Raw genomic sequence first — 24808 nt, 5'->3', positions numbered from 1 at the left:
ACAAGATATCAAAAATGTAGGGTCTCTTTATCCAACACAAAAAAATTGAATACATTTTCACCTAAACATTTTCGGCTAAACTTGAAACTGTCAAAACTAAAATGCGTTGTTAAGAGAGGTATGTCGAATTGGGTGCGCCACACAAAGGAAATTCCAAAATCTGAGTATGCAGGAATTACTTGCTAGTTTTATTGTTAATTTGTTGCTCCAATCCTTTTGTTGCTCCTGACTTTACCCCTTAAAATTCTGGAGGACCTAGCTTGACGTCAAGCTAAGTACGCCACAACGAAAATTTGAAGATCAAAATATGCAGGAATTTCATGCTAATTTCTTGCTTCAATCTTGAATTTGTTCAACAGTTTACGCAAAAAAGATTGTACAAAAAAGATCTGTCAAAAGAATATAGTGTCAAATTATAGAAGTCATTGAAACCTTTTCAAAAAGGTCCATATATCACGTTTTAAATCCAGCTCCTTCAAGTCCAAAATGCCTTCTGGATCTTAATAGCATTTGTGGAACATATGTGGATGAAACGAGAAAACGCATTAAAACTCAAAATTTCTATAAAGTAAGTATGCAAAAATTTCTGGTTAGTTTGTTGCTCCAATTTGTTGCCCCCGCCTTTACCCATTAAACTTGTTTTGGACCTTGCTTGACGCAATTTGGTGATTTCAAGGTGCCAAAACTGTGAGATTTTCGCTAATTCGGATACCGAGTTTGACCAGCAGAGGCAAAAAGTTAATGTAAGAGGTTAAAGTATCAAGTCAGAGTTTCCGATTGAAGCAACTGGTATAAGCTAAATTAGTTACATTTTCAAACATGTTCGGGAGAATACTTTCAAAAATTTTGAACATTTAGGTACAATGTACATTAGGGTGGGTCAAAAAAATCTAAATTCATTTTTTTGATTTGGTACTCCGAAAAATCGATTTCTAGACACCTCTAGAATATACACACCAAATATGAACTCTTTATATTAATGGGAAGGTCCTCCGCTTCGCAATTTTCCATTTTTACATCAAGCTTCTACTAAAAAAAAATCATTTTTTTATTAATTGACTTTTTAGCAAATTTCTTTGCATATTCTTGTAGGAAATTGAACGCTCTACAAAAAAGCCCTTATACACTTTTTTCGTTTATCTTACCGTTTAATAGATATTTGAGGTCCAAAAATCGAAAAAATCTTTAAAAATTCGTTTTTTGTTCTTAATTTCGTAACAAATTGAAAAATTATAATCATCAAACGCGCAAGACATATTCTTGTAGGAAATTGATTACTCCACAAAAAAGGTCTTATTAATTTTTTTCATTAATCTTACCATTCTAAAGATATTCGAGGTCAAAGTTAAAAAAAATTATAAAAACATTTTTTACTTTTAAAAATTTTCCAGTTCACTGAAAAATTATTATTTTCAAATTAGCAAGATATATTCTTGTAGAGGCTTAAACGTTCTACAAATAATTCCTTGACATCAAATTGATTGCTTTAACCGTTTAGAAGATATTCGTATCCAAATCACAATGCATGCGGGTCATAAGAAAACTATTGAAATCAGTGGGCATTGGTTTGGATTCGAATATCTTCTAAACGGTTAAAGCAATCAATTTGATGTCAAGGAATTATTTGTAGAACGTTTAAGCCTCTACAAGAATATATCTTGCTAATTTGAAAATAATAATTTTTCAGTGAACTGGAAAATTTTTAAAAGTAAAAAATGTTTTTATAATTTTTTTTAACTTTGACCTCGAATATCTTTAGAATGGTAAGATTAATGAAAAAAATTAATAAGACCTTTTTTGTGGAGTAATCAATTTCCTACAAGAATATGTCTTGCGCGTTTGATGATTATAATTTTTCAATTTGTTACGAAATTAAGAACAAAAAACGAATTTTTAAAGATTTTTTCGATTTTTGGACCTCAAATATCTATTAAACGGTAAGATAAACGAAAAAAGTGTATAAGGCCTTTTTTGTAGAGCGTTCAATTTCCTACAAGAATATGCAAAGAAATTTGCTAAAAAGTCAATCAATAAAAAAATGATTTTTTTTTTGTAGAAGCTTGATGTAAAAATGGAAAATTGCGAAGCGGAGGACCTTCCAATTAATATAAAGAGTTCATATTTGGTGTGTATATTCTAGAGGTGTCTAGCAATCGATTTTTTGGAGTACCAAACCAAAAAAATAAATTTCGATTTTTTGGACCCACCCTAATGTACATTGTACATTAGGGTGGGTCCAAAAAATCGAAATTCTTTTTTTTTGATTTGGTACTCCGAAAAATCGATTGCTAGACCCCTCTAGAATATACACACCAAATATGAGCTCATTATATTAATGGGAAGGTCCTCCGCTTTGCAATTTTCCATTTTTACATCAAGCTTCTACTAAAAAAAAATAATTTTTTTATTAATTGACTTTTTAGCAAATTTCTTTTCATATTCTTGTAGGAAATTGAACGCTCTACAAAAAAAGGCTTTATACACTTTTTTCGTTTATCTAACCGTTGAATAGATATTTTAGGTCCAAAAATCGAGAAAATCTTTAAAAATTCGTTTTTTGTTCTTAATTTTGTAACAAATTGAAAAATTATAATAATCAAACGCGCAAGACATATTCTTGTTGGAAATTGATTGCTCCACAAAAAAGGTCTTGTTAACTTTTTTCATTAATCTAACCATTCTTAAGATATTCGAGGTCAAAGTTAAAAAAAATTATAAAAACATTTTATATTTTTTAAAATTTTCCAGTTCATTATTTTCAAATTAGCAAGATATATTCTTGTAGCGGCTTAAACGTTCTACAAAAAATTCCTTGGAATCTTCCTTGTACATAAAATGTACCTTAAGCTTAATTTCAAGACTACTGTAAAGTGAACCATAATATTTTGATGATCACCTATTGTACTCACACGTCGTCGACTGTACTTCCTTTTATTTCTCATTTAGAAAACAAAAGGAAAATATACCGAACTTGCTCTTTTAAATTTAAAACTTAATCCTCAACGTCTTTGAGATGGTTAACTATAAAGTCTAAAGCTCTTTTGTGACCCATATGCATAGATAAACTTCCTGCAAAGAAGATAAATGTACTTTCTCCAGTAAACCGTCTGCTCTTGTTTAAACTTTCTTTTGTTCTAAACGCCCACATTTCATTACAACGAAACACAAGCAAAAAAATCCTTCCACCCTGTGCCTCAAGCTCATAACTACATAAGCGTTCCTAATTTGGCTCAATTTTTCCAACAGTCTTTCAATCTTTTTGCGGTTGTAGAGTATAGTAAAATAGGTTCATATAGCTTTTTATCCTCTTTACTCAAATGTATACTCAGTTGAGAGCAAACAGAAACACACATCCGTTATGTCTCACCTGCTGCACACCCCGGAAGTAGCTATATCATCAACATCGACATGGCACTTGTGCCATTAGAAGTCGGCAATTTTCTAGCTCAGCCATTCGCAAGTAATGACTTCCCTCAAAAACTGGTATCTTCTTCTATATTTTGTCTTCTTTTTTTCTACTTTTTTTGTGGGTTACCGTGCCAAAGGCGGCGACACCACACCAAACACACGAACGAACAACACGACGACGATATGAAACATCAAAGTCTGAGAAGCTATCATTTTCCATCCAGCAGCGTGCTTGAATTGATTTTTATCACCCAACCTCATTTCAGAGAACAGCGGTCGACTCTGAATTTTGGGGGGGTTTTTGTGACTTTTTCACCGGAGACTGAAGTTCTCTCTCATCTCTTAAACAATTTGAACTTTGTTTGAGTAGGAGGATTGTTTGTTTGCCACAACAAAAAACGAAACCTCACGATAAAAATCACATCAATATATTTAAGGCAGACAAAATTGTTTTTTCAAAAAAAAAAAAAAACCTCACAAAATATACCTTCCAGCATGCCTTCATCTTGATCTTTTAGGCTTTAGGGTTAGAGGCAGAGCAGAGACAGAAAAGGAGATAAAAATCTACATAAAGTTGTGCGAAAAAGCCTCAAAGGCTTTACAATTCGGTGAAGATATGCATATAATAGCATTTCCATTGCCATTCATGTATGATAGGTCTCATATGCGTGAACAGTTGCCAATGACAGGCATCTCAGCAGGCGATAAAAAGACAAACAAAAAAAAAAAAACCTCAACCGAAAAAAGGATATCGAATTTTTGATACTTTCGATGAACGAACACATTCTCAATCCCACTTGAAGCTTGAATGGGCTTGATTTTTTTTTTTTTAATAATTGAGCCCGATTACCTACCGCACCCCAAATCAGCCCTGAAGGATATAGCTGAAGAACATGAAGACAAAGTTAAAGTTGAAGATGATGATGATGAGGTTTCCGTTCCGACTTTGGCACCATGTTGCGTATTGTTTTTGTGTGTTTTTTCTTTATTGGAATCGTATGTTTATTGCTTGAGAAGTGATTGAAAGGATTTATGTTTGTGGGGAAAGAAGGAAGGAAGGGAGAAGTTGTTAAATTTTGGAAGCCAGAAAGGCATGTCAAAGAAAAAGAGACTTTTGTGATAATGCCATTTGAAATTGGATTGGTTTGCAATAACCAAAAACCATGACATGAGAGATATTGACTTTTAAAGGAAAATTGTGCCTATGAGATGATGATGCCGGTCTGTCAAAGGGGACTTGAAATGGAGGTCGTTTTTATATTGAAAAGTTCAACGAGATTACATTTATATAAACAAGAAAGTGGTTGAAGAGGAACAAAACGATTATCGATTAGAACTAGGGATTTTGAAACAATTAATACGATGATAGGGCAAAGTTCAATACAAACTGTTTCACTTTGACTGATATTAGTTTTTGGGAGGATGTGTGGAGGAATTGGAACCAGTTGTCAGAGAAGGTATAGAAGATGATGACATATAATTGTTAGAAATCTAAAATTTTTGGAGGTATGGTTGCTGAAATATTTGCAATCGAAATATATATTTTTTTCTTACATTCTGACGCAGATATAAACAAATTTTGGTTTACAGATATGTATTCACAATGAACTGGGCTATCTATTAATGTAAAAAAAATTACAAATTTATTTTTTTTTCGGATTTTCGAGAAAAAATCAAGGTTTTTGCCTAAAAAAATTGGATTTTAAAAAAATTCTTCCAAATTCATCGAATGAGACATCAAAAGAAAGGTCTCTTTTAGCTCTATTGATAACTGAAAACCAAAAGTTTCTTCAATGTCTGGTTGCTAAAATACTTGAAATCAAAATATTTTTTTTTTTCAAATTTTTTAATTTTTTTTTTTTTTTCATACTTTGGAGGCAGATATTTTCGGATCAAAGTCTCGAAACAAGTTTTGGTTTACAGATATGAGTTCACAATGAATATGCCTATCTATTTATCTAAAAAAATTTCATATTTATTTTTTTCGGATTTTCGAGAAAAAATCAAGGTTAACCCCTTTCCTAAAAAAAATTGGATTTTGAAAAAATTCTTCCAAATCCATTGAGTGAGACATCAAAGGAAAGGTCTCTTTTAGCTCTATTGATAGCTGAAACCCAAAAGTTTCTTCGAGGTCTGGTTGCTGAAAAATTTGCAATCGAAATATTTTTTTTTTTCAAACTTTTTCATATATTTTTTTCACACCCTCAAAAAAAGTTTTGGTTTACAGATACGAGTTCACAATGAATATTCCTATCTATTTATCTAAAAAAATTCATATATATTTTTTTCGGATTTTCAAGAAAAAATCAAGGAAAATTTAGGAAAATCCCAAAAAAATTGGATTTTGAAAAAATTCTTCCAAACCCATCGAATGAGACATCAAAAGAAAGGTCTCTTTTAGCTCTATTGATAGTTGAAAACCAAAAGTTCCTTTGAAGTCTGGTTGCTGAAATATTTGCAATTGAAATAGGTAATTTTTTTTTTTTTGAAGGAGATATTTTCGGATCAAAGTCACGAAACAAGTTTTGGTTTACAGATAAGGCTTAGTTTTTGTCAAGTTACAACTCACCTGATAAACTGGCGACGATATATGAAACGTATTCGGTACTTGAAATAGTGACAATAATATTGTCATTAGGAACTGCCATTTGCCAAAATGACCAACTAAATCCCCGATGACATCAGTCTCTTCGCCAGCTTCATCGTCTAATTCGTCATATGCTGCTCCAGCACCACCTTTATGATTATTTTCACCTCCTCCCGCAGCTACACCAGCTTTATTTAGACCAATATTGGAAGATGTCAAATTGATATTATTTGTTACGGCGATATTGTGTGGTGTAGGTGATGATGTTTCATCGGTGTTATCACCACCGCCACCGCCACTTGTCGAATTAATTGTCAATGATGGTGATGTAGATTTTATTTTCGCTGTCATTTGAACTGTGGTGGGCAAGCGGTTACTGTCATTTTCTGGGGACGGTTTATTTGTTGGCATTTTGATGAATTTGACTGAAAATAAATGCAGATTTTTTTAATTTTTAATTAAAAACAGTTTCGTCAAAAAAACAAAACAAACGATTTTGATAAAGTGAAAATTGAAGTTCAAAAAATTATCTTGTTAATAAAAACAAACCAGCAGATCTTTCTTCTTAAAATCCTAATACGTAATAGTTTTAGAAAAAAAGCTTGTAATCTCTTAACGTGGTCATTTTCATGACGTCAAAACATTATTTTACATATGACGACTATTCAGTAAAATAGTCAAATTCACCTTAACATGATAACAAGTCACTCAAAACAAAATATTATTGTTTACATTCAATTGAAACAAATAAATCAAATTATAGACAAATGTACATATTGTCAAATGAATATAAATTATCTGTCTAAATTGATGTAATATTGTATTCGCGCGCTTATAAAATAATAATTAATTTAACTCAACAGATTTCACTACATTAATTACCCCCACCCAACCCTCTATAACCGTAGCTAAGCTTTGTAGTTGATTGTAATGACAAATAATGACAGAATGCAACTTCAGTCTTTTAAGTGATTGATTACATTATTTAGATGTCAATTATTATTATGTCAAACTATTATAAGCCATGTAAAGATTTCAATAGCGATACGCGAATATATACATGCAATTTCTTTGGAATAAGTGCAATTTACAGTCTGGTTGTGGACGCAGGGGTGGAGTTAATTTTGGAGGGTAACTGAGGAAAACTTAGTGAATGTTCCTCTTAATACAAAGTTCATTTGCTAAATAAACTTTGAAGGCATTTTTCACAAAAAAAAAAATTCTTGTATTTTAGCCGTTTCCTCAGGAAAAAAGACTTTTTTTTTAACCTAAAGTTATTCCAAGAAACAAGATTTTTTTAGACATTTGAATCATTAATAACTTTTCATTTAACGCTAAAATCTTAAGAGTATTTATTAGACTGATTCAAACAAAATTTTTTTTCTTTTGTTCAAAGCATTGTTGAAAATATTGTTGGAAATGACGACAAAAAATACTGTAAAAGTTAAAGCATTTTGCATTTATGAAATTAAAAAAAAACGGACGCGAAAAATTAATTAAAATAATTTTTAGTTGAAAAAATGAATAATTCGAATTTATTGAAGAAATCTAATATGATAGTTTTAGGGGTTTGTGAGTTATATAAAAGGATCTGTGAAACCAAAACACAACATAGAATACAAATATTCGAAAATTTTGCCAAATTTTTTGAAAAACATAATAATTTCGTCAAAAAATCGGAAAAAAAATGAGAAAAAATTACTTTTTATATTTTAAAGTTGAATAACTTCGAAACGCGGGGGTTAATCAAAAAAATTAATAAGAGCTTTTTTGTAGAGCGGACAATTTTATAAAAGAAAATAATTTTTTCAAGCCTTTTGGATGAACCATTAAAAAGATACAAAATTCTAAACACAAATACACAATCTTTCCTTTTCGGCGGTACTAAATGTTAACATTAAGGGCTGTAACTTTTACAGTATTTTTCTTTCATCATTTCCAACAATATTTTCAACAATGCTTTGAACAAAAAAAAAACAAAATTTTTTTTGAATCAGTCTAGTATTTATATTCTAGGAAAAATTCATAATCTAATTCATGTTTTTTTTTTTTTATTATTTTTTCTTTTTTGGGTAGTTTTCGAAAATTTTGAACTTTTAAGTTGAACGACACAACCTTATAATAATTTCCAAATTATTATCAATGAAAAAAGAACATTATTTATCATCATGGAAAATCCGATTAATTGTCAGTAATATTTACATTCTACTTTAATACACAAATTCATTTTTCTTGTTTTCAATTTTTTATCACAAAAAAGGTTTGCCAAATGCAATTTTTTACGTTTTTAATACAGTTTCAAACTAAATTATCTTGTATTAAAATAAAATGCACAACTGGGTCGCACGTACTTGCTCTTGTAATTCAAAGTATCTTTATCTTAAATATCTATTGGAAATTTAAGATTTTATTTAGTGTCGAGAAAAAAATAAAAAAAAAATTTTTTTCAAAAACTTTTTAGAAATTTTTTTTTTCAAAAACTTTTTAATTTTTTTTTTTTTTACATTTGACACTTCAAAATGATTTCTGTAAATTTTTAATAAAATTGACTTATGATTTGATGAAATATATGAACTTAAAAAATATGTCAATTTTTGAAAAACGGCAACACCATATTTCCGTTCTCCGAATTTTTTAAGAAAAACTAAAAACGCAGTTTTGTTAGAATCAATAAGAGTATTATGTACACCAAATTTAATCGAAATCATTAGAGCCGTTTTTGAGAAAGTTGCAATACCTCGAAAACGTTATATGGGAGATATGCGTTAAAGAAGAGATATTAAAAAAATAAAAACAAAACGGGTCTAGGGATTTACGTAAAAATCATCTGTACCAAGTTTCAAGCAAATCAATCCATCCGTTTAGGCCCTAGCTTGATGTACAGATGGAAGCACAGACGCACACACGCACAGACCGACCGACGGACGGCATGACGAATACTACTTTTTTGATCTTCTCCATCATCGTAATGTTGGTTTTGATTATAAACTCGAATTTTTTTTTATACACGAAACCAATACTTGCCCTATAGAGCAAGTAAAAAAAAATGATGGTGACCGTTAAATTTTAATCCTGCTCAAGATAAATTTATATATTTTTAATGATTTTATTTATTTAACAAAAGGTTTTTAAAACAATTATATATGAAATAAATAAAAGTGCATTTATTAAAAACCTTTTGTCTTAATACCTACTATTGAATTCTTAACCATGCCTACACTTACAATTTTTTAAAGCAAAATTACAATTTAAAGAAGGTTAATGAAATCTTTATTTCAATAATTTCTTGAAAAAAATGTTAAAAAATCAAGAGGTCTTTGACTATTTATCATTCTCCTAGCTGCACAGTGGTGCATTTGGTGTTTTATGGCGTCAAAAATCATTTGCAAGGCCATTTCTTGACAAAAAGTCATAAAATTTAGAACATTGTATATGTCCCATTAAACAGAAATTTTCTCTAGTTTGAGTTTTTTTTTTTTTGGATTTAAACATGCAATCATATTGAAATTGCTGCGATTATTATAAGTGCGAGGTTTATTCAAAATTGTTAGAGCCGCTCTCAGAAAAATTGTAATACACGGAGATTTTTGTATGTGATGTCACGTTTCAAGCGAAATATGTATTAAAAAAACAATCTGCATTAAAAAATGTATTTAATTATTCCAGTATGTGCCTAATTGTCCTTTACTCTACAAGAAAATTGCCTTAACACTTACCCCCTTTATCAAACTAAGACCTTTTGTATGGTTCTTGAGTGGTGTTACCCCAGAAGTAAGAATAAATGTGTTACGAGATAAAGCAACCTGTCATACCGAACTAATTTAACAATTGTCTTGAATGAAAAAATCCCTTTTTTGCAATAAAATATAGTTGAAACTTAAACGGTCACTGTGGCGTATGCGCAACATTTTTGTTCTTTATTGAAATGTTCGGGTGGTAGATGCTGCTTTTTATAAAATGTTTAAATTACAATTATTCAACTTTAATTACAATCTCAGATCCAAAAAACTTATAAGGTCTCTAAAATTTCTAACACATTTCAATTGATATGAATAAAAGTTTAAAAATCAGCTTATATCTCCTATACTATACACTGCATTCGCCTCCAACCCAAACCCAGCCCTGTTCCCAATCTCATATAAGCTTCAAATGCATCCATTTAATATATTGTTGGCTTTATTAATGTGCACTGGTGTTATTTTGTTATTGTAACTTATTGATTATGGCGCACTCGTATAATATTTATTGATTGCGACTCATAACACAGTGTGTTTATTGATTGATTAATTGCAACATTGCAACCCACACTCTCTATGAGTTTCAAGAATTTCGTCGTCAATTCTATACGGATAAATAATTGAACTATGTTACACCTACATTAAATCCCATCTATAAACAAGGGTATAAGCTTTTATATATGAATGACTCTGAGATAAATGGATATCGTCTGTGTTAATATTATAGTGTATAAATGGTTTAAATAATTAATAATGACATGTTTTGTGTATCGATCTTAATAGTTCTTAATTGAAGATTATATTGATGTTTTAATAGGATTTTTATGTGCTTTTTTGCTGTATTCAAAAGAAAGTCAAGAGAGTGTTTGAATAAATAATGGGATTTTTAATTATTTATTCATTGAAAATGAATATCATTCTTTGAGTATTATGTCATTTTGTTAAGGATAACTCGTATAAAAGTCCATAAACTATGTGAATATTTTTTCTTACATATTATATCCTTTTTTGCTCAGGTGTATACAAAAAAAAAAAAAAACTTTACGATACCCAAAGGTATTATCAAGCCATCACATTGATACTCTCCATCGAACATAATAATCCAATGCCCACTAGGACACGTTCGCATTAGATCACAAAAAAAAAAGGAGAAAAAGAAACAAACAATCGATAAGGATAATTCCATGTAATCCCTTTGAATCATAGCACGTGCTTATTATGGCCGACAACCGTTCAATAAAATCAAATCTCCACATTCTCTCAGTGACATTGAACCAAACCAACAATATGATGGTGTTTCAATGTCCCTCTATAAAGGACCAAAAGAGTCCATCCTCAATGATGTAGTCAAATGAAAATAAATATAAGAAAATAAAAAATCCCTGAATCGAGTCAATACCAAGGCAAAAGGACTTAAGTCACCTCATTGGAAAGCTGTTACATGTCCTTTGGTTTAGCTTCTGTGAGTGTCACATCACATTGATCGACCCCATCATTGCTTTTTCTCTGGGGCAAACCCTTGACTGAGGACGAGGAGTCTTTCAAGATGTGTCTTCCGCATCTTCAATTACATAATCTTAACCACAAATAGTGACTTTGCATCTTTTGCATATAGAAACGACATGTGTGTTAAAGTGGATGCATCAGAAAAGAATATAGGGACACAATCCTTATGGGTTGCAACATCCTAGGAAACATCATTTACCATAACCATCATCATCATGCAACTGGTTGAATCCTTGAACTTCGACACTCTATCTTTCTAATGTCATCACACACATATAACCACACACAGGCAATATTTATATGATGTTCCACACACACACTTGCTGCATGAGGATTGAGAGAGTATGTGTGGTGTTTTGTGTAGTATTTGTTCAATTTATATTGTATAAAGGTCCTTTTACTCTCAGACCGACAGGTAACATTGTGGTTTTTTATTTAATTAGCCCTTGACCTGGCCGTTTAAAGGTGGGCTTTGTGGTTCTTCACCACATCAACTTACAGTTAGTGTCGTCGTCGTCGTTTGATGCATCAAAAAGTCAAAGTGTTATCCTTTGGCATCGCCTTCACCTTCTCTAATGGTGGTGATGGTGAATCGTTAAATTTTATTGCCAATTAATTTTGTGGTTTATGTTGGGAAGAAGATGTGGGTAAGGCAGTAGGGGATTTAAGAAATATTGTCGCCTCAAGGATGCTGTGGTTTATTGAGTAATAACAAAAATGAAAACATTGGTTTGGTGGAAGGAATATGTTACAAGGTCTTATTTATGAAACTAAAAAGTTATTCAACACGAATTTTTTCAGAACTGCTTCCATGATTTCTAACGCCTTTTTTCGTCCACTTTGGATTGGATTTTTTGTGAGATTTTCCACCTGATTTTTTGTTTGCCTAAGTTTCGATTTATTTCTAATTTAGCGTTGCATTTCTGAGCTTTGTTTTTTTTTAATAAAAACGCCCTTATTAAAATCTCACATCATACAATATAAAGATGCATATTTTTCTTATCAATAAAATACGGCAATGGACTTATTCAAACGAGTATATATTGTTGAATTTTCAAGCACGTAAAAGCACTCTTGCGCTAGGATCAATGATGGGTGCACCCAATGTATATTAACTGCACACAATGTATTTTATATGTGTTCGAGTATAAGTCGCGAGCTAATGGATAATTGGCACTTAAAGACACTCAAGGTATCCACTTTAGAGAATTTATTTATGTGTGTAGTGTCATGTGGATGTTGTTTGGGTAAGTAGTTACGTATATCAGGAAATAAATTTAAAGAGTAATTGAATTGTGTGTGAGAAAATATTTAATGGATTTAAGAAAATACGTATTGAATAAAAATAAAGGAGTTTTTGTCTTCGATATTTGAATCAGTAATGACTTCGGTAAATATAATATTCAAAAGTAATAGATACCATCTCATGTATTGATCAAATAGAGAAAAAAAAATATATTTTTAATTCAAACTTAATAGGTCACTGTGGTGTATGAGTGACAATTATCTAAAAACTTGATTTAAAAACTTTGGAGTGAATTGGTACAGCAAATGAGATGGTCATTTTGAATTCAATTATATTTTTGGAAGCGTCATTTATAATTCTTTCGATAGAACCATTTTCATCTTTTAATTTGTAACGATTTAAGGATTTAAAGTAAATTTCTTAAAAAAAAACAATAGTTTAATATTTTATGTAATTAAATAGTAGAGTAACTAAAGCAAATTATTAGGGAACCCGGCCGAACAGCTCTGATTTTGACGATTTTTTTTCTTAAAACAAATGATATCAAAAGATTCTCTAGGTAATTTAAGGAAAATATATAAAAGGCAGTATGGGAGAATCTTCCATCGTTTAAGCGATAAATGCAATTTTCTAACATTCTGACCTCAAACACAAAAAAAAATATTTTGAAAACAACGGCAACACCTACAATATTTTAAAATACATTTTTAAAAAGCCGGAAGCTCATTCTTATCTCTTAAATTTAAATCCACTAAATTTAATCAAGACTTTTTGAAAAAATGGTCCTCAAACTCAGAATTAAAAAAAAATGCTATTAGAAAAATTTAAAATGACTTTTTTCCAAACTTTTTCTAATAAAATATGAATTTATTTAAAAAAAAATTTGGCCATAAATATTATCAGTTGAATATCGAAGCAAAAAAGGTAAAATATATCACACTTTTGAAAAAAAAAATGAAAAATTACTTCAATGTTTTTTTTTTTATTAAAACTGAATTTTTGCATTGAAATAATTAATTTTCTCAAAGACTGTGGTAAATAGGAACTTTAAATTTTTGCTATTTAACTTTCAACAGTAAGGGTTATTAAATGAATAAAAAATAATTTTATGTTTAGATGTTGAACTTTAAAAAAAAATAAGTTACATTTTTTTTCAAAACTTTTATTAAAAAAAGTTCTTCGAAAATGAAATACTTTTTAATTTTTTTCATAAACCGTCATACATATTGACATTTCCTTTTATAATTTGAAATCATAATAAATGCGGCCAAAAAAATTTGAAAATAAATGCATTTTATATTACGACCAAGTTTAAAAAACGACATGTTAAAATTTTTTCAATAATTTTTTTTTCTTCAAAAATCTAAGTTCTATTACCCATCTTACAAAAGCCGTTCATTCAATTAACTTAATTTTTATTTTACATATATGACTAAGCTTCTAGCTTTTAAAAAATGTATATTTCAATATTGTAGGTGTTGCCGTTGTGTTCAAATATTTTTGTTTGTGTTTGAAGTCCCTCACTCCCATATATTTTTTTTTCTTGAATTTCCTAGACAATCTTTTGGCATCAATTAATTTATGAAATTTAAGAAAAATTTTTGAAAAAAAATTTGTTTTTGTTCACAAAAATCTTCAATTAAATTTAAAAAATCAAAACGGCAACACCGACAATTTTTCATCTATAGACTTTAAAGTATTTTTAATTACCAACTTTTGAAAAAAAAGATCATCAAAATCTAAGCTGTTCGGCCGGGTTCCCTAATATTGCCAATTTTTGATCTTTAGTTACTCCACTAAAATTATTTGATTTATTTTAATTAAATGAAAAAAAATATATTTATTTTTTTAGTAATAATATGCTTAAATTTGTTGGTGGAATTAATCAGGAGATATGCATTTGAAAATGTTCAAAAAAGTCGATGAAAAATACTACACGGACTCACCGAAATTAGCTTGAAAATCAGTCATTTGAAACTACGAAACACCCTGGCCTAAATTTTATTTCAAATTCATTGATTTTGCCTTAAAGGTTACAGGAATTTAAGGATAACCCATTAATGAATTTAATAGTTCAATGATTTTCTCCAAATGCGATTTGTTTTCTGCTTAGGTCAAAATTCTTTTTACTAACTCTCCTGCCAAAATTCAATTTCTCAAAATTTTATTTATTTTTTAATCGGTTTTACAAAGTTCTGCAAATAGAAAAAAAAATTATCTATGTATAGAAGAATTTTGAAAACTTGATTTCCTAAAACAGAAAAAATGCAGAATTTTTTATAAATCCAAAGAATTTTGAATTTTGTACAATACAAAAAATTTAATTTAACACTAATTTTGCGTCATTATTTTTGAGCTTAAAGCGAAAAAGAAGTGGAATTATCTTAGTCAATTTTGAGAAAAGTAGTAAAATGGACAATGCATGTACTAAAAAACAAATAATAAAACTCAGTAATATCTGAAAAGGGTGGAGAGAATGCAGTCTCACACAATATCTTTTTGTTTTGAACTTTTAATAATATCGGGTTGAAATGTTTCATTGATTTTACGTGGTTCTTTAAAGTACCCATTCTGTAAAGATTCACATCATTTATTCTCTTTGAACTGAATATAAAATTTCAACTTTATACGCTCTTCACTCTTGTGTATGTGTGTCACACCCCTGCAATGTTTAACAAGCTTAATAAAGTAACGTAACATGCATTCTTTGATTAAAATCCATTTGAAATGCTGTCTTTGTCATTTGTAGGATTATTCAACTGTCATTCATCTGCTTAAACTGAAACTATTCACAATAACTTTGTCTGAAACTTTATTCCCTGCTGAAGGTTAAATCTACTTTTATTATTTTGTTCATTCTGATGGACTCAACGAATAACATCCTTTTTACTCTTGTAAAACCTCTTTTGAAATTCATGCAACACGCAACGTAGACAACTTTCCGATCATATAATCCTTATTCTTCGAATAAAAAAACAAAAGAACAAAAAAAAAAAAAAAACAAATGAAACGAAGAAGAAAAGAAAAGGAATTTAGATTCTAGTTTATTTGTATCATAATCACAGGATATCATTCATATCCTTTTTTTTTTGTAAGCCAAACCCAAACCACCAACTACGACGAGGACGACTGCAAGAAAACCATTGTGATCGTTCACTCAATTGGAAACTTTCTTTTCTTCGAAAAAGAAGAATTAAAGTGGATTTCTTTTTCGTTTTTTTTTTTTCCTAAATTGATTGCAATTGTAACGAATAGGTATCAGGTAAAAACTCGTAATAGGAGGGTGGCTAGGGTATATCCTTTCCTATTCTTCCTTCGTTATAGTCGGGGGGATTTGTGGCATATTGGTCGTGAGTTAGTGAAAAAGTCTGTTCCCTCTAAGTATGGTCATTACTTTGAGGAGAATATACAAATGGATGGAGATCAATAAGATCCAGAAACAATATACGTACGGACCAACTTCAGTTTCCAAGAACGACAAGTTAGTATCGAAGTAGTACAGAGTGCACTTCAATGGAAAAAATATAACGAAGCCCATTTGTGTGTTCCTTCCTACCTTCTTTTGTCTTCCTTCGTCCATCATCGACTTTTGTTTTCTGTGGTTTTTATTGTTTTTCGATATCCTGTCATTTGATTGGCATTTCCCTTTTTTTTTTGTTTCTTTCTTTTTCTCTCTCTTTTATTTGCTTGGCGAATTGTTTAATTCGTTAATGTGATTGACTGGATATCGTTTTAGCTTTTCAAGGATTCGAAGGATGAGAAGAAAAAAAAAGTCTCTGTTATTTATTTTGTTCATGTTCATTGGCCAGTGATGATTTTTTTCACTCAATGTTCATACAACCGAAAAAGGATATTTATTAATCCTTTCCTAATTTTCTCATCTGAGGTTTTCTTTTTTTTTTGTATTTTTGGGGGATTTGTGAAAGTTAAATACTTTTTTGTATTTTCGATGAATGAAAAACTTTTAAGCTTCAAGATAAGAAAAGTCCTATTACAATGGGCAGTTTTTGATATTTTTTTGAGAGAAGTTTTTCTTTTGATGAATTACTAAATGAAATGGACAAGTTAAGCAGATTTTTGAGAATTGCAAGTGACAAGTGGATTTTTGGATACAAAAAAACTCTAAAGACTGATTTTGGTAAAGATAAGAATAAATGAGTAATAAACTGGGTTTAAAACAATTAAATTAAAAAGAGATAGACAGAATCTAAACGTTCTCAGAAAAAAAGACAAACAAAAAAGAAATATGACGGTATTTGTCGAAGTGTTTACTGATTTTGATTAAAAAGTGGGAAATCTTCCACAATAAAAAAAAAATCTTTTTCAAACAAATATAAAACCCAGACAAACAAAACAAATCAAACTAAATTAATTCGTTCAGATAGAAAATGCAACAATTCAATTTGTCATTCTAAATTTTTATTCTCTTCAAAGACGCCAAATAATTTATTCAAATTTATGAATAACAACAATTCTTATAAAAAAACAACAATAAAATTAAAAAAACCACAAAAGAAATGTATCTTTTTTTTTATGTAATAAAAATTAAGAAAGAATTCAAAAAAACATCCACACCATATAATCTACAGCTGTCATTTTGAATTGAACAAATTTATTATTTTAACTTATTGAACATTTGGCTCAGATATACTTATAATAAATCTTTAAAAAATTGTAGATATAAATAAATCAGATTCATAGGAGAAAAGCAAATAAAATTAATTACAACATTTATCTTTTGAAAAAACAAAAGAAGAAAATATAGTGAATTTACAATCAGGGCTGGATTCAGTTGAATTCAAAGCTAAATTTAAAAGAAAGCTCCAGCTCATAATCAAGTTTTTTTTTTAATTGCAAATTGTTAAAAATGAAAGGGTGTTTTTTTTTTGTAAATAAGGAAAATCAAAGGTTAAAATGGTTAATTTAAATATGTTTTCTTTTTATTTTGGAAGTAAGAATTTAAAGTGTCTATAAGAATAACATTATTAAAAGGGTGTTTTTTTTTACCAGAAAATTGATAAGTTAGCCTAGTGAAATTTGGCAGGAACATTAAACTTGGGATAGAAATGTAGAACAAAGAGACATCATAAAATAATTTTAAACAAATATCAATGAAACTTTTAATGAAAGGGTGTTTTTTAAGTGAAGTAACGAAAAATACCTACGAATAAAATTTCTATTCAAAATCTCTATGTGACCTTTGATCGAAAAAACACCCTTTCATCCAAAGTAATTAAATAGGCTCCTTTCTATAGAGATCATTAAATTATTTTGAATGATTTTGGATTTTTCACTTTTATCCTGATTATAATCTGACAGCATTTTTAACTTTAAACAAAATTACATGTTTTTTTTTTTAGTTATATTTGAAGCAAATGTGATCCTCTTATGGATCAAAGTACAACAGTGTTACTATAACTAAAATATGAATGCATAATTTAATTGAATTGATACAAAACTTACAAGAAAAACATATAAACTGTTCTTATGTAGACTTTGATGTAGAAATAAATGATACGCATTAGAGTGGAGCGTTTTTGGACTTTTCTTTCAGATCACTGCGTGCAACTCATGGTTTATGCCTTGTGCTCTTCTGAACATATTCTGATACTTTTTTTTTATTCGACAATGGAAAAATAAAAATCGGGAAGCCTCTGAAGATTGCTCGTATTTCACGAAAATCGATATTTTATGAGGCGTTAGAACCCATCTGAATTGACTTTATCTTTTTCATTCCACTACCAACTGCTCATAACTTATGCTGAGTGATCTCTAGTACCAGATCTGAACCCCTATTTTGAGTCGTTAAGTAAAAAAACGAAATCGGGAAGGCTCCGAAAAATGCACATTTTCGCAAAAATTCAGATTTTTTAAATTGTATAAAATCCCACCCAGAACAAATTTCTTTTACAACTTGTTTGTATTTGCTATATTTGTGAGAACCTCATTGAACCTAATAAGCTATGGAGCACTCAAACTGAGAACTTTTCTGTAATATTGACGTCGTTTATGGGGGATTTAAGAAAATGCTACTTTGACATCCCCTGACCCATTTCAATAGAATTTTAAACTCTAATACTACACTTAAAAACTTCGTCAATAAATTTCATTTTTATATATAACACTAAGCTTTGTAACTGCGTTTAATTTATGTCGATATCTTAGTTCAATCCTTAGATATTTGACATTTAGGTGTTTCCATAATTCTTGCCTATACTATTATCTTGCCCATGCTAAATTTTTATTTCGAAGTCAAAATGGCGTAATAATTATACCGTTTAACGATTTATTTTTATGAATTTAACAATATTAAAAACAAAAGTTTGTGGAAAACAAAAGATTGTATGGTATTTAAGAAAACCGTCTGCAGGTAAAGTTAAAAAAAAAAGCATGGGCAAGAATTATGGAAATACCTAAATGTCAAATATCTAAGGATTGAACTAAGATATCGACATAAATTAAACGCAGTTACAAAGCTTAGTGTTATATATAAAAATGAAATTTATTGACGAAGTTTTTAAGTGTAGTATTAGAGTTTAAAATTCTATTGAAATGGGTCAGGGGATGTCAAAGTAGCATTTTCTTAAATCCCCCATAAACGACGTCAATATTACAGAAAAGTTCTCAGTTTGAGTGCTCCATAGCTTATTAGGTTCAATGAGGTTCTCACAAATATAGCAAATACAAACAAGTTGTAAAAGAAATTTGTTCTGGGTGGGATTTTATACAATTTAAAAAATCTGAATTTTTGCGAAAATGTGCATTTTTCGGAGCCTTCCCGATTTCGTTTTTTCACTTAACGACTCAAAATAGGGGTTCAGATCTGGTACTAGAGATCACTCAGCATAAGTTATGAGCAGTTGGTAGTGGAATGAAAAAGATAAAGTCAATTCAGATGGGTTCTAACGCCTCATAAAATATCGATTTTCGTGAAATACGAGCAATCTTCAGAGGCTTCCCGATTTTTATTTTTCCATTGTCGAATAAAAAAAAAGTATCAGAATATGTTCAGAAGAGCACAAGGCATAAACCATGAGTTGCACGCAGTGATCTGAAAGAAAAGTCCAAAAACGCTCCACTCTAATACGCATACGCCACAGTGACCCACAAATCATTTGTACTAGTCTCGTGTTAAGAGGCCCATTGTCCATATTCCAGCACTGAATGCAACTACGAAAATTTTGAAAACTAATTCAGACAACATAATTAATTGAAACGCCAAATAATATAATATTGTTGTTTTTTGTTTTCTTATAATTTTAAGACTTTAGCTATTATTTCAGATATTTTATTATTGTCGAATTTTACGCGTGGCTAAACCAATTTATTTTCATTGTGGTTTTGTTTTCTAAAAAAAATCTAAAAATTCTTTTCTTGTTTGCGTTGAGAAATTTATTATTTATTTCGATGAAAAATTAAGAAGAAAAATATTTTAGGTGTGAATGCGAGCTATATGTTGTCTACTTCATTTAAATTTCTTTCCGAACAATTTATAATCATCTTAAATTTTCTCATTATAAAAATAGAAAGGGAGTTGATGGCAATTCAGACAAAAAAGAAATTTTATTTAAGTTATCATTTAGAGCAAGAACAGATTTTCCAACAAATATCTTCGAACTATTAGGCCTTGGAGAAGAGCTAACACTTTGATCATGAAAAGTATTTTATAACTGTAAACAAAATTTTTGTACCAAAAATATAAATTCATTCTGCCACCAGCTCGCTGTAATATTCTAATTTGTCTGCCAAATTGATTTAATTGAGCATATCTGATTCTGGAGACGGTCGACACGGACTTGCGAGCGCCCGGCGGCGCGACGTATGTGTTGCAACTTTCCTCAATCGTTGCCAAAGAAAAAAAAAATAAATATTTTTAGAATCTCTCGAGTCCGACAAAAAAAGTTCATTTGTGTTTATTTAGTAAATATTGAACTTAAACGCCATAACAAAGTAAAAATATTTACATATGGAAAGGATAGCAATTTGTTTATAGAAAAATAATATTAGTTTTTTTTTTCTTTTTTTAATTTTGATTACGAATTGTTGGTTAATTGAATTGGTTTGGTATTTTAAATTGTTTTCTGTTTCAAGTAAATTGTATGTGGGTGGGAAATTTTTAGAAATCTAAAAGCAATTTAAAAATTTTGCACTGACCCGAAAAAAAATATGCGTGTTTTAGAAATATTTGTATAAATAAATCAATTTTTAAAAAGTTTATTAGTCTTTGATGTATGTTTACTGAGGTTGGATCTGCGTTATAGCACCTTTGGAAATATTCTTATAAACAAAAATAAACAAGACACATTTACTTAAATCGTGGCTTACCCAAAATGACATAACCCCAAAAACATATCCCCAAGAAACATGTATCCAGACATGTTTCGAAGAGGCAGAGTTCTGAAGAAACATGTTTTTAAAATACATACATTGTTCACAAAACACATGTCCCTCAAGACAAATATCCCTAAGATTCTTGTCGCAAAAGAAACATGTCCCTTAGACACATTGTTCCAAGAGACATGTCTCTAGCCATAGATAAGACATTTTTCCGCACGAACATATTTCCAAGACACATTTCTAAAAAATTCTTGTCGTCAAGACACATTTCTCCTAAGCCATAGAAACATGTCCCCAAGGTACTTTTTATGAAAACACATGTCTCTAATAAACATAATCCCCAATTGATACATAATATGTCTCTAAAAGGCAGTCCCCAAAATACGTATTCGCCCAAGAGAAATGTGTCTAAAAGACAAGGGGACATTATGTTGCTGAAACATGTTGCCAAGAATCATTTCTTCATAAAAGACGTGTCTCCAAGAGATTTATCTTTTAGCAACATTTAACTAAGAGACATGAGCCTAAGGTTTTTTTTCCATTGTTTTGTTTGTAATTCAAATTCAAAACAAACATTTTAACAAAAAACCCATTCATCATTTTACAAAAGTCAACTAGTCAAACTAAAAGTCAAATCATTTCAAACAACACAGACAATCTGTCGCCACTCACTAATAATTCTTCAAAAAATTTGTATCTGTCTACATATTTACTCTTAAGTAAGAGAATAAGAATAAAAACAAACAAAAAAACAACAACAACAAAATATATTATTGATATAATGTCGCGTCGTCATTCATGAGACAGAAAACTAAAATAAACCAACGCCACACGTCACACACCTCCCAATTAGTATGCATCACAAACAAATTGGTTTTATTTTAATTTGAATTTTATTTGCAGTGTAAAGTGCATTAGAAAAATCTACGCTCTATATAAATATATTTTAGTATAGACGTACGACACACGGTGCGGAAGGTACGTTGTCGTCGTACATTTCGTGTTGTCGTCGTCGTGTCGTTTGTAGTTAGTCATACAAACATGCAAAATGAAATAATTAAGATGCCCACACGATGTGTTATGGCTGTGATGCTTTGTCCACGACAACGAGAATACCGCACTTTAGTCGCCGACAATCAGAAGTGGATTTGGTTGTTAACGTGCCTGAAAACACATTTTATTCTATGGGGCCCAATTTTTCTGCTTATTAATTGGGTATTTGCAATAATTCTGAAGAAGATTAATATAAGAAGCTTTTCAAGAACACAGTTTCTATTAATTTAGTAAATTTGCTGCTTTTGACTAAACAAAATTAGGGCGCCATTTTAGCCCAATTAAATGTGTTCAATAATTTCCAATATTTTATACAAAATTTGAAAGTTCTCAGTCAAATTAATACAGTTCCCATTATTCAGAAAGATCAAACCTGATGAATTAACAGATTCTTTCAAATGTTTTTGACATGGGCCTTAATTTTTTTTTTCTTCTATGAAATCTGTCCCTGTGCAACAAAAGCTTTCTGATGTGCTACACAAAACTATCTTGGTGGTGCGGCGCATCAAAAAGTTTCACTTAGACATTTGAAAATGTCGCACAGCTAAATTGACATGTTGAGCATGATATTTCTAATTATCTATAATATACTTTTTTTTTACCCACTTTGTGTTGCACCCTTCCCCTTTTATCATCAAATAATTTACGTCTCGATGTCAATTGATCAACCAAAAACGTGCTACATTGTTAAATATAATACATCAGAAAAAAAGAGAGAGAAATGACATATGTTAAGAAAAATTCGTGCGAACTTTTTTTTTAAGGGTAAAGAGAATAATTAATATTTTTGTTCATATTTATTTACTCACATTTTGTGTGTGACGACGAAGAATATTGTTTTGACACTTCGACGTTTCTGAATGGTCAAGGGTAATTAGTTGTCAGATGAAAATAAATAAAATGTTATGAGATGATTTTGAAATTGATTTTCAGCACACTTGTCTAAGTGAAAAATTATTTTCTTGTTTTCTGCAGAAAATGTTTTATTTTTTAAGAATTTTCATATTTGCAAATACCTATTGAAATTTTACCTTGAAGTGTTTTGTATGAAAAATAAATAGAAATTGAAAGCTGTCAAAATGTTTTGATTATCCTGTCAGAGTGAGGTTCAGTTTCATATAAGCTGTCATCGAACTGTCAGTGATACTGTTTATGAAACTGATTGGATATATGTATGAATTTAACATGTTATTGACATTTGCGGTTGCAAGATTTGTTGCTTTTAGAATCTAGACAGTAGACACTAAAGTATTATACAGAAGTTGTAGTGTTCAATTACACAATTAGCTACCTATGTACCTCACCTGCTATTACTGTTAAGATTAGTGATGCCGCCGAATAGTTGGCGAATATAGCCGAGTAGTTCCTCAAACTTCCACAACATTCGGCTGAATACCAAAAACCATATATAATTTGAAAAAGACTTATTTTGCGGTCCAGGTGCAACGTAGGAGTGGAATAGATGCACATCTTTGGCCAACTATTCGGCCGATACTCCTGATATCCAACTTTAGGGTTTTTCAGTACAGTTTTCAATTAAACCAATCACTAACATTCATGAGTTAACCCTCTGTCGGCACACTGCAGTGCACTGGTGCGAATTTGGTACGACAAAAATAAAAAAATTACAATTTTTTAAAAAAGTGGTCACAAGAAAGTGTCTTAATAAGGGTGAAAATATATATCTTTGGAATTGTGAATACAATATTCGAATTATTCAGAAAATTCTACATCAATTTCATATATGATTCTCTATAAAATATTGAGGCAGAAAAAAGTTATAGCGACATGAAAAAGTATAAACCAAATTCGCACTACGTATTGAACGATTTATAAAAATGCCTAAAATAGCGTTACTGGGACTTCCACCAGTGAGACATTTTTGCCTATTTTTTGTATTTTTCTGAATTTTGTCGGTGTTATTTCAGTTAAGCTATAGAAATTAAAAAAGAAATACACTCAAACTTACGTGTATTTTGTATGAGAAATCTTCAAATGCGTAGGGCGAATACTAAATTTTATTTTTAAGGGCTAAAATTTTTAATGAATTTTTTGTTGGGTATTTCCAACAAAATTTCAAAATGAAATTAAAAAAAAAAAAGATGTCATTTAATTTCTTGCACAAAAAATTAAAAACGCATCTTTTTTTTTAGAAAATGTATTTATTTTTGTCCTATATATTTCGAGGTCTTACTTGTCCATCTTCATGGTCTAAAAAATAATTACAGTGCACTTTAATAAATTTTATTAATTTTTGATTTTTCAATTGTTTTAAATGTCTAAAAAAAAATTAAGGAAATGGTTCATATTTTTAAATAATATGTTAATGGTATTTTTTTTGTTTTTAATTCAAATTATTTGTAATAAAATTTATTAAAACGCATTGTAATTATTTTTTAGACCCTGAAGATGAGGCAAGTAAGACCTCGAAATATATAGGACAAAAATAAATACATTTTCTAAAAAAAAGATGAGTTTCTAATTTAATTTAGAAGCAAAACAAAGAAGGTAATAAATAAAACATAAACTTAATAATATAATATAAAAAAATTGTTCTTTACTATGGGTGATATGCATAAAAAAAAGTAAATGCTTTTACTAGAGAGTTTTCAAGTATATACTATTTTTTATATGCATAAAAATCAAGTAAATGCTGAAAATTAATGGCGTTTTCGATTGGCAGTCCGGAAGCGTCCGGAATCATTCTGAAAAAGTTTTATTCACACAAAACTATCAGTTTTGTGCGAATAAAACGCTTTCAGAATGATTCCGGACGCTTCCGGACTGCCAATCGAAAACGCCATAAGTATTTACTATCAGTCATAGTAACTACTTTTTTTGGATGAACTTTTTCAGTAAATACTTTATTCCGTATGCATAAAAACTAGTAAGTACTTTTTTACTTTAGGAATTACTAGATTTTTTCAAGGTTAC

The 24808-nt window shown here is 29.8% G+C and overlaps 1 protein-coding gene across 1 annotated transcript in view; it reads right to left on the bottom strand.

Annotated features, from left to right (window-relative positions):
• LOC129917760 (organic cation transporter protein) overlaps nucleotides 1-24808 on the bottom strand; it is a 64243-nt gene that overhangs the window by 4401 nt on the left and 35034 nt on the right. Inside the window, exon 2 of the mRNA XM_055997851.1 lies at nucleotides 5978-6420. Within this exon, the coding sequence (XP_055853826.1) occupies nucleotides 5978-6420 (443 nt within the window). The remainder of the gene's footprint in view (nucleotides 1-5977; nucleotides 6421-24808) is intronic.

Source organism: Episyrphus balteatus, chromosome 4 (assembly GCF_945859705.1).
Source record: "Episyrphus balteatus chromosome 4, idEpiBalt1.1, whole genome shotgun sequence".
NCBI classification, from domain to species: Eukaryota; Metazoa; Arthropoda; class Insecta; order Diptera; family Syrphidae; genus Episyrphus; species Episyrphus balteatus.
This window is presented reverse-complemented; position numbering and strand designations above follow the sequence as displayed.